The sequence below is a fragment of the Cryptomeria japonica genome, chromosome 10 (genome assembly GCF_030272615.1).
Source record: "Cryptomeria japonica chromosome 10, Sugi_1.0, whole genome shotgun sequence".
Lineage (NCBI taxonomy): Eukaryota > Viridiplantae > Streptophyta > Pinopsida > Cupressales > Cupressaceae > Cryptomeria > Cryptomeria japonica.
Window position 1 is genome coordinate 215,824,956 of NC_081414.1, and position 12,510 is coordinate 215,837,465.

The following is a 12,510-nucleotide window of genomic DNA, read 5'->3' on the forward strand; positions in this document are numbered from 1 at the left end:
TAATAATGGTTTAATGAGCCTCTGATATAGTTTCTTGCAGGAAGGAACTAGTAATAGGAAACATCAGATTTTTCTCCCTTGTAAATGTTTCTTATTGTCTACAAATGTCAAATACAATAGTCAACCTTTCCATATTGAAGAATGGTTCGATTGAATATAAAATTTACATCATTTCTAAAATTCACTTTTATATATTATTTGTTTAAAAAATAAGAATTTAGTTAATAAGTCTTTAGCTTATTAGCCAAGTTGAGTTGTTGCAAATGAGTTTATTAGGGATCAAGTTTTGTTGAGTGCAAGATCCAAATATTTAAAGGATGAGGTTAAAATTATGTTTTGAACAATGTTAGTGGAATGAATATTTTTATATCTTGAGCTCCTAGTTAAAGAAATCTTAATCTAACTTGACAACTTTAATAGAATGGATACTAGTTTGATCTTTAAAAAATTTCAACCTATAACTAATACGATTATATATATATATATATATATATATATATATATATATATATATATATATATATATATATATATATATATATATATATATATATATATATATATATATATATATATATATATATATATAATCTTATTTTAATTCATAGCTTTTTTTTTCTCTCAGAAAGGTATTTGAAACATTTCATTGCAAACCAAGGCAAAGTTGGATAATAAATTTGTATCTTTCATTTGAAAAGACTCTATAATTTGTTTACTATGATTATAATTAGATTCTAATATGACAATTCATGTTACATGAGAAAATAAGTTAAATTAGATTACGTAAAAAATGGTCATGCAACCTAACTAAGATTATATTTTAGTTTCCATATTTATATGGACACATGTTATTTAGAGAACAATTTTAATGGTTCAATAATCATGCATTCACCTAGTTAATAAGTTGGTAAAGATATTCCTAGGATTTACTAGATGGATGTGAGATATTATAAGTCTAATATACTCAATACCATAATCATATAATTTGGATTATTAGTGACGCAATATATTACTTTCATGTGACTATTAAAAAGTGAAGAGAATACTTTTGTCCTTTATACATAATTTTTTTGTACTAGTAGCATTGTCTACGTTTTTATGACTATGTATTAATGTACTATTGTCCTTTATATGCTAAAACTGTGTACTAGTGTAATCTGTTATGTGTTACTATGATTGTGTATAATGTGCTCTTTTTACGGCATTGATCATTGAATTTTTTTGTCATGTATGCAACTCTCTTATTTAACATATCATGTAAAACAAGATTAATAATTTAAAAAAAACACTCGTGTCTAGAAAGACAATGATTAGGAGAAGGGGCTCAATATAATTTTTGAATTTAGAAGATAAATTAAGAGAAAATATAAAATTTTATTCATTGTTCGTGTCACTATTTTCAATGGAAAACTCATGATTTGAGTCAAGATGAAATATATCTAATTATATGCAATGAATATCACATCAAGTCTCCCAAAAGTTACCCTGGCGTGTTTAAGTGATATTGATGACACACATTTTTCAAACCATCATACTCTTTTGTTTAATAAATATTTATCCTTTTTTTTTGTTAGGAAAACATTCAAATTAATAAATGAAAGAACACAATTGTGACATTAGCCCAATATCAAATAAATTAAATCTTTACAAGAAACATTCAAAGTCAACCTACAAAATAAAAATTATTTTAAATAAATTAAGTTCTTTATTTAATAGATGATTTAACATTAAAAGAATCAACAATTATTTAAGATTTATGAATTGGAAATCAATAAATTTAAGATTAATAATATTTAATATAAATATATACTTTTACCGATAAATTTATTAATAATATATATATTTTTACATATAAATCTACTTATTAACAATATAAATATATTGAAAACTAAATCCTATTACCACAAAATAAGAGTCCACCCAAATACTCAGCCTATTCCCATGCTGATTCAATCGTATAATTACTGAGCCATAACCAGGAAGCACTAATCTACGCGCGACGCAAAGCTTTATGCGTCACAACCAGGAAAGGCAGTTGTATATGCCAAACAATACCTCAGACTACAACATTTAATAAAACTTTAAAAGATTTCTTAACTAGTTAGCAAGCGGTTTATATGGCACCACATATCAGTCGTAGGAAAAACGGTGCTAAAAATAGCATCTCTACTACAAGCTACGATTTTCCACCATCCGAATGCCTCCACTTGCGCTCTCAAATGTCTCTTTTCCAACTCAACTTCCCCCAAATACAATCGCATGGCAAAGTCACTGTTCATGGCGCTCTGCAAAGTGACTCCCATATTCCCCACATACAACCCCGGCATAATACACTCAAATCCTGCAACTCCTTTCTCTCTTGTCAAAACATGAAATCTGGATCCAAATCCTGCTCCTCCCACTGCAGGCCCTCCCATAAACACAGGAAGATTTAAATTCCTTAACATTGGGTCAACAATATCCATTGAGCTAGTGTCATAAGGAAACATCTTGTTCAACACAATCAATTTGCAGGTCGAATAGTTAACATCTGGCCACTGTAATACGAGTACAACGGCTTCTGAAAGGAGAGGATGTCGTTTCAATTCCTCGGTGGCCACCAATACACATCCCTCTTCTATGTTGTCTGTCTCATGAGCCCACTCTCTGCTATTAAAATTCCTCGGCCTCTGTTTGTGACCAGATACTACCGTGGAATTTGCACTAACCAGGCGAGCTCTGAAGGTGCGCCAATCCTCCGGCCCATGCTGCTGCTCTCCCGATGGAACCTGTGAATAATTAAAGCCGTCGATTTTTCCTAAACTACCGTAGTTTCTTACAGAGAAATTTTCAGGATCCTCGTCACGTTTGGGTGCTGAAACCATGCACATTCTGATGCGCACACGCTGTCTGCTCCTCCGTCTCGACACATGAACTGCGCATCACTGCAACGTGAGTTAATATATATCAATGACTCTTCTAATTCAACAGAGGATGGCCCAAGTACGTTGAAATCAGCGTACTGATGTAAGAAAACATACACTGGTTGTCTTTCTAATTTTTCAACATCTTGCAGAGTCTAAATAATCTGAAGAAACTGAAGAATTGGATTACTTACATCTTGCACAGTCGCTCACTTTGTTGATTGATAAACTTCCGGTGCCATGATTCCTTTGGCCGAACATGATTACCTTGTTACTATTTCTTTGCATCTGAAAATGGCTGGGCCTCAAGTGATCCATTTGGTGCGTGCACTGAGACAAATAGGTGGTTCAACCGATTCTCACGAGAATTTCACCTTCGTCAGCATCGATCACATGCCTTTGATATGTAATAAGCCATTGGAAATAGAGAACACAGATTTGACCAAAGCCCCTGCGTGCAATAAAACGTGTTGTGTGTAGCAATCATGATGTGAAAGAGGATAATTACAACCGGCATTTCTTCTAAACTGATCGAAAACGCCATAAAATCGATCAGATGCCTTTGATATGTAATAAGCCATTGAAAATAGAGAACACGGGTTTGACCAAATTCCCTGCGTGCAATAAAACGTGCTGTGTAGCAATCCTGATGTGAAAGAGGATAATTACAACTGGCATTTCTTCTAAACTGATCGAAAACGCCATAAAATCGAATCGAAAGAATCTACGCTTAATAATTTAAATTCCTATTTTACTTGCGTAATCGGATGATGCTCTTAAAAAGTAAATCCATCGTTTGATCTCTGTAATTGAATTATAGGAAACATGGGACAATTTCGTCAGCGAAAATGTTTCTTGTTGTCAACGAATGCCAAGTAGAACGGACACTCGACCTTGCAATCTGGAAGAATGGCTAAGACAGAGGTTCAATTAAATATAACATTAGGGCTCACATCTCTCTTGTAATTCAATTCTAGATGTTTGTGTTTTAAAATATGGAAATTCAATCAAGTCTTTGGTCTATTGAGTTGTAATTGAGTCTATTAAGAATCAGTTTGGTTGAGTGTGAGGTTTACAATCATAAAGAAAAGAACGAAGTTAATCTTTTTAATTTTCAACAATTTAAAGGGAAATCAACAATTTAAAGGGAATGGATATTGTTTTATTTTCGATTCTTAGTCAAAGACAATTTTAATAGAGTGGACATCTTTAAGTTCATACTCAAAAATTCCATTTCAAAAAATTTCAACCTAAGATATATGCAATTAAATAGCTAAACAACTATATGAATTTGATATAATACCTTCCAAAAATATATAAGAATTAAATTTTATTTTAATGCATGTTTTGAGTTTTGTTTTTCTCATTTGCAAGATTTTTAAAATGTTCCATTATAAATGAAGAAAAAGTTGACTTTCACTTATCATTTTTTTAATAATTTAATGAATATAGCTTCCAAAATCTATTTATTATACTTATACTATGCTTATAATTAGTCAATAGACTTCTTTTAATGGACTTCATGTTTACATACAATCTAAATAGCTGCTAGACCATCATTAAACCATTTACTAATGCTGCTAAACCATGCTCAATCACTGGTGTACAAAAAGAAAAAAAATAGAAAACAAAGTAATCGATATATACCTTTATCACTTTTGAGGATACCTACGCAGTTTCATATCACTTTTGAGGATAATTATGATTCTCTTGTATCTTGGAAAGCTTGTAGAATTGTCAATATTTCATTCCTTATTGGATTCATTTTTCATTTTTAGCATACATGAATGGTCATCTTTTTAGGCTAATAAGATTGCTAATTTGATCATTCTTCTTGTTTTAGGTGTGAATTTCATTGACCTATCATTCCAGTAGAATTTTTGAGAGGTCTTTTAAAAATTGAGTGCGTATTATTTATTATGTGGCTAGTTTTCCGTGCCAGCCAATATTTCAATTCCTTAGACAATTCATGCTAGTGAAATAACTTGACCGATGATACCCACAAACTTTTAAGAAATAATTTGTAGTCTTAAATGCATCAATTGGTTGTATACTAATTTTAGTTGGTGGGTTGGATTGCAAGGGGGAAATGGCCACTAGTCACATTTTCTATGCTTGCTAGACTTCCTTTGTTGGTTGTACAGCCTGAGTTGGCCTAGTGGTGGAGAACTTGTACTCTTGAAAGAGAGGTCACAAGCTCAAATTCCATAAAGTGCAAGGTATGTATGCCTCATTTATAGTGCAGTTTGGTGCCTTCTATAAGGAATACGAGGTAGTCCCATATTTTGTAAGCCATCTATAGACCCATATATAGTTTGTTGGCATTGTGGACTACAAAGATTCTTTCCTTTCCTTTTTGTTGCGTATAGAGTTATTTACAATTGTTTTTATTACACGTAAATGTTTCAAGTGTATGCCCCACTTATAAGGAACAACTCCAATGGGCAAGAAATTTTTATAATTTAGAGCTAGTGCTACAAACTTTAGATATACTCTCACTTGCACCTAGAATTAGTGAAAAAATGGTCATTTGGCTTTTATGGTGAAGATTTATTTTTTATTTTTGGTTGTTGAATTGGAATTTGCTTAGTAATGGTAATAATTTGTCTGCATAAAAAGGAAGGCTAGTTAGAAAAAAGAATACCTAATTGGATATTCAAATTCAATTGAAAAATTTATAGGCATTTGTGAGCACTATTTGAATGGTGGTAGTTTGTTCAGTGGTTGGTTTCATTCTAGTGTTTCTAGACTTCTACTAAATTTTTGTATTTTATCTCAAACATCTTTAATAATATCTATGCTACCAAAGAAGAGGTATCTGATTGATTTGAGAAGGATGCAAATTTTAAATGACCAAAAAAATTTGTAGTTTGCTTCTATCTACACTATTTACGACCATAGTAATAGGATAGCAAGAAGACATAACAACATGTTCCTAAAAAGATTTTTCTTTGGATATTGTAGAAGTATGGGTCAACACTAGAGTCCTAAGTTTCACCATATGGTTTTATTCTCAAGTGTTCTAATAAATATGTATCCAGATGTATGTTGCTTTTGGGTGTCATGGAATTTGAGTTTCAAGCCTTTTCAACTTAAAATCAAGTTATACATTCCACAAGAAATATACTCTTATTCAATTTAGTTAATAAATTTTCTATTGTTTCTAATACCTTATTATTAGCATCATTGTGAATTTGAAAATCTAAAATATTCTCTAGTATATAAGTAATTGTATAACATTAAAATATATTTAAGTCTTACCTTTACATTCATTTTGGTATATATCTTGAACCTCTTATAGATGCAAGTGCTAGTTAGATTAAAATATGTGAATCAATGTATTTTATTAAGATAAGAATAGTTTTGTAAGGACCCCAAACTTAATACAAAGTGAAGGATAAATATTGAAGCACAATTAGACACCAATGAACAACAAGAGAAACAAATAAAAATTAAAAAATACAAAGACTAACAAACATGAAATAAACCACCCTAAGTCATCGTGGTTTAAAAAATGATCCAAAGAACTTTTCTTAATCTAAAAATTAGGATCCTTCTCCTTGAATATAACTTCTTTGAGATAAGGAGGAGTCATTGAATAACTGGTAGAACCATCTACCCATCTCGAGTCATTAATAGGGGAGTCCATCATCAAATAGCCCTTTTGAAATTTACCTTTAACATCTTCTTTTCGAACCTCCTGAAGAAGATCCATCTTAAGATCTAGTAAATCCTTCTTCTTCCAAACACAAAGTTGTTGTTTAATCTTCAAGAAGGTAATGGAGGCATGACACACTTTACCACAATAATGAAAAATCACTAGGGAGTCTTCATATTTTATCTATTGTACCCAAGTACAAAATTTTGAAGAAAATGTAATCTAAGTGAGGAGCTTGTATTTTGTGTCCATAAACGCAAAAATTAGAAATTAACATCTTCCTCATAAATTTAGTGATCTTATTAGTAGCACAATATTATCCAAAAGTGTTAGAAATAATCAAGGAAACAATTTCATTCCAAAATTCCAAGGGCAACCCTACAAGATGAACACAAATGAAAAACTTGAATAGTTTTGTCATTGGACTGAAAATAGAAGAGAAATTTTGAGGACTACATGTGATTATTTAATCCTAGAAACTAGGGGTCTTCATGAAAAATCCCAGATGTATGGAATCTTGGTAGGGAAAAGAAAACAAAAAAAAATCTATTCAAGATAGCTAATATGTCAACCTTTTTACAAAATTTTCAAACCTAAATGATCCATCTTCTAACAATATCAATATTGCGGTAATTCTCACATAATCTCTCGATAAGTCAACTTTGAAGCCAAGAAAATAATTCAACAATGATAGAGTCGAGAACATCAATATAAATATGTGCATCCTCAATATCCATATCAGAAATGCCCATAATATAACTTTCAACAAAAAAGACTTCCTCCACACCCTTATGGTTAAGATTAGGAACAACTACAAGAAAAGAAGCAACAACAATCATACTATTAGAGATGGTATCAAGGATTGGGTAAAGGAAAAAAAATCATCTAAGAAGAAGAAACAACCATAGGGATAATATGACTCATAATAGGGGTTGGGTCAAGAATAGCAACCAAAAGAAAAGAAACAACATTTCTACAAAAAACAAAATTCATATCTATCTTTACACACTCTAGAGGAGAAATCACTTAAGTAGCCTTCCCAACATAGTACTCCACCTTATCAAAAGGTGAAACAACATCCTCAACAACCTCATATTGGAATCCCTTTTCTTCTTAAGGAGGATAAAAGGGTTTTGGTAGATTTGGTGCTTTACATACTGAGCTATTGGCCCTATATGGTCAACCCATCATTAGTTTGAGTGTGGCTTATTCCCAACTTAGTTCATTAAATCCATTCAATTTATAGAGGCTTAAATCCATTCTATTCTATTTTCTAAGGAGTAATAACCCAAAAAAAAAAAAAATCTTCTAAACTTCTTGTAAAATAAATCTTAACCCAAAATCAAATTTATGTGTGGTAGATGTTTTGTTAGTAGTGTTAACTAACAAGCAAATATAAGCCTTCCCACAAGGTTCACTAGTGTTGTCAGTGTTGAAAACTCTCAAAATTGAAAAGGTAGAAAAGAAAGATTTAACTTAAATGAGACCAAAAGTATAAGAGTCAGAATTGAGATCTAAAGAAGGAAACTATGATGTGCTTCCTATATACTAAAGATCCAATCACAAAACTCTACTAATTTATAACAAAACCTATAAATGTATAAATAAGGGCATGGTTGATCATAAAATATTTATACTCTAAACCATCCAAATCCATGGTATTTTTTGCCTTTCCTCAACCAAATTAGGGTGTAAGCTCAAGACATGATCGATGGAATTAGTATCAACTACTTTTACATACCCATGACCTAAGAAAGAGATTGGGAGTTTTTCTTCTATTTAATCATTCATGGATTTTGCAAGGAGTTGACTCTAGGGGGTTGAACTGATCAAACTTCCTACCCAAGAAATTTGTAGACATGGCCCATACCATATATGCAAAATCCTTAATATCACTATTCAAAAGATGAAGGATGATAATTCATCTACACCTCTCCAACCCAAAAAAATTTACTCAGTCACTTCTCTACAATGAGCCTTGTCCACTAAAATCCAAGCATGCCCTAGCCTTTGCAAAGCATCCTAAATTTTACCTACCTTTCCAATTTTTTACATTAAGACCTGAGATAGCTACATTTTCTTCTTTTGTATTTTTCTTCTAAACAAAGGTGAAAAATCCTTTGGGTTCAGAGTCTCATGAATTTGAGGAATGTGTACATAAACTATTTTGTTGAAATCTTCACATAAAAAAAGAGTATCATCCTTAAACAAAGGTGAAAATCCTTTGGGTTCAGAGTCTCATGAATTCGAGGAATGTGAACATAAACTATTTTGTTGAAATCTTCACATAAATAAAGAATATCATCCTCCACAATTAGATAAGGAGTGTTATTTAGGAACATATAAAGATAGTTCATTGTATTTTCCATAAAGGAGTTTTGCAGAATTTTTAGATGTATTCCAAAAGACTAAGGATATGTTGGACATTGGTCATATCCAAATCATCAATCAATGCAACTAATAACAGTTTGCTTGTCAATTATTTCAAAAGATAGTATTATTTTTATGTTTCTTTTATTATTCTATTTTAATGTTAATTTTAACTCAATTTTATAATTTTAATGTCACTTTTCATCTTATCAAAAGAACATATTTTTGTTCATAATAATCAAGATGCATATTTATTGCTAAAATTCAAGCCCTTATCGATATGTGCGTATTGCACATATCCAATAAACATTTTAATCAATATAGGAATTTGCTAATTTGTAATTTGCAATTTTTGGATTCAATTGTTTGAAAGTTTTTGCATCAATGTTTCCGATGACACTCCATGATCTATCATTTTCTCCTCCTTATGCACTCTTCCAATCCATCATCATGATGTTTGTTTGTAATTTGATAGACAAAATTGATTCTCTCCGCTGAACTTTCTAACGCCACTCCAAAAAACTTTTGTCGTGACTCATAGGTGCCTTAATCATTCATCTTTTTACCTCCCTATTTATAAACATGACTATTGCATTCAATTTGACCTGTTTTATGTTACGCATAGTTTACTCAATGTTCTTTGTGATTTAAGGTAAATCTTTCTATCGAACAGTAGAAGATATTTGACATTTAAAAGAATTTGAAAATATCTTTTACATTGTTTTTTTTTGGTATTTTGATTTTTTTTAATGACATTAATTTTTTTATTCTAAAAAATTTGATTTTTACTAGAATTGGAAAATATCTTAAGGTTTTGATTAGATAAAAGGTAGACAAAATATCTGAAGGTTGTGGTTCTTGGGTCTTTATATTTTTGCAGCTCTCTATTCGTTTGATATTTTGATTTTGTGGACACTATTTAAATATTTTAGATTTTTATAGTTCCAAATTTCTTAAATTTTTTAGTTTTGTGAAAGTTATAAAAATCTTTCATTCATTCACATGACAATGTATAAGTTTGGAAGAGAATGGGATGAGTATGAAAGTATGGTACTTCAATTGATAAATATTTCTTATCATGAAAATTTTCTAGAACCATATTATGGTCTAACATATATTTATTTTTTATTTTAAAAAAGATTTAATGAAGTTTTTAATTGGTCAAAAAGTCAAATATAATATAAGAGTAGGTTAGCAAGATTTTCTTTGTAATTTTTTATGAGTCCATGCTTTAGCCAACCAAATGTTATGATGAATAAACAATATTCGGTTATGATTGATTATATTATTCAACTTTTCAACAATAAATTTTTAATCAATATTTCTATATAAACATATTAATAGTAAATTACAATTGTTTAGGTTTTCTATTTGGACAGAGAAATCAAGCTGACAAATTAGGGGCCAAAACACAGTAGCCATTTGAATAAAATTTGTTACTCACTTTTGTTTTCTTGCTGATGGATCATGCGCCTCTCCCTTTAACAGACGTTGGCATGTGAAGAAACAATAATTAAACCATTATCACCTCAAACTGTTGTCTCCCAGTGCATTCAAATAGAAATATGAGTTTAAATTACATTACCTTACAAGTTTCATTATATTAAGATCTCATATCTAAAATCAAACATAACTCAATGCAATCTTTGCATACCTGGTTTCAACCTAAAGTAAGGATTCAAGTCACTTGCCTTAGAAATTGTGGGTTTCATATATTAGAAATTTATTGATACATGCACAATATTCTAAGAGGAAATGAATAAATCATAAACATGAAGAAGAAAATTATATGATAATGTGGAAAAATTGTGTCTTTACCTTTTACCTTATGTTTTGGGCCTATTTTTGAATGAAGTGTTTTAATGCACAATGACTACTCTACAAGTGGCATTTTCTTATGTAATTAATTGCATGACACAAAGATCAAACTATTTAATGTTCCTATTGTCACTCGTCCCCAGAGTTGTTCATGATCCCTAAATTTATTATTCATCATTATGGCTTAGATATGTGTGTGTGGATATATACCTAATTCATTTTCATGGTAGCAAATATGATCCCTAGCCTTTCAAAAGTTTAATATTAAAGTTAATCTCTTCATCCTTAGTTTTTTTATCCAAATTAATGTATGTTTGTGTTGATTCATGTGTTATGCTTATTTACACTCTTTTATTAATGATTACAAATTTGTGAAAAACAATTTATATTATAAAAAATAAAATATAACTCATATAGCTTAAAGGATCACCATTTACACATTTTCTATTTGTGATATCATTCAAGCTGCCATTGATATATTATAACACGTTCCCACCAGAGTGCAGTGGGAACACAGATTTGACCAAAATGCGTGCAACATACCTAACGTGCTTTGAATCGTAATCAGTCTGATAAAAAAAGATTAAGTACAACTGGCATTTCTGCTGAACCGATCGAAAACGCCATAAAACAGAACCAAAACAACCCAAATTTAATAATTTGATTTACTATTTTAATTGACTAAAAAGTCGATTCTTAGCAAGAATATTTGATAAAATTCACCAGTAAACCCATCCTTTTCTTTAATTAAATAATGGGAAACATCGGACGTTTTCGCCAGTGTAAATTTTTCTGGTCGTCCACGAACGCCAATTACAACGGACGGTCGACCTTTTAATGCCAAAGAATGGTTCAATTAAATATAGTATTAGTGCACATCACTTTTATATTTGAAGCTTAAATATTACATGTTTTAAAATATAATAATTTTGTTTATAAGTCTTTGGTTTATTGGTCAAGATAAAATTTTATTAAATGTCAATTTTTTGAGTACGAGATTTTTTTACAACTTTGTTGGAGTGAATACTTATCTCTTTTTGACTTTGAGTCGAAGTGATCTCAACCTAAAGACAACTTTCAAGAATGAATATCCCTCCATCCTTAACTGTCAACCAAAAATATTTTCAACCTAAAACTCATGCAATGAAATAACCTTGCAATTATATGGATTTGGCATAGTACCCTAAAACAATATAATAACTTACTTTTATTTTAAACGGATGACAAATTCATTTAATGAAAAGAGATTCCATAATCCGTTTGATATGTTTATAATTAGATACTAGTATGTAAATCCATGTTTTCCAGAATAAAGATAAAGTATGTGAATCGATGTTACATTAGAAAATATCCTATATTTATATTATTTAAATTGAATATCTTGTTTTGTGTGAATTATTTTATCATCTATATCACGCCATTCACATCAAAAGGACCTTTAATCATGTATATAAAAGAAATGAATCATTAGAATGTAGGGGATCATGCACTTCCTACAAAATAGAAAAAATACTCATATTCTAGACTTAATTGTTATATTGTCAAATTTCTTAAAAAATGTTCTGATTAATTAAAGTAGGATAGGCCTAAACCTTTTACAACCACTTAAGAGAAATTACCTAGGACACATGAGGAGTGCACACCTAGCTAGAAAACTACAACCAATACCAAAAAACACAAAAAACCAGTAGACAACCAAAATAGAACCGCTACATAGAGAGAGACAAAAAACAAACCCTACAACCAACCACCTACCATAGA

General features: G+C 30.5%; 1 protein-coding gene across 1 annotated transcript; it reads right to left on the reverse strand.

The window, feature by feature from the left end:
* Positions 1 to 1,925: 1,925 nt before the first annotated feature.
* Positions 1,926 to 2,918, reverse strand: LOC131858698 (uncharacterized). The gene has a single exon (XM_059212004.1). The coding sequence runs from the start codon at positions 2,868 to 2,870 to the stop codon at positions 2,094 to 2,096; it is 777 nt and encodes a 258-aa protein (XP_059067987.1). The 5' UTR covers positions 2,871 to 2,918; the 3' UTR covers positions 1,926 to 2,093.
* Between the last annotated feature and the right edge of the window lie 9,592 nt (positions 2,919 to 12,510).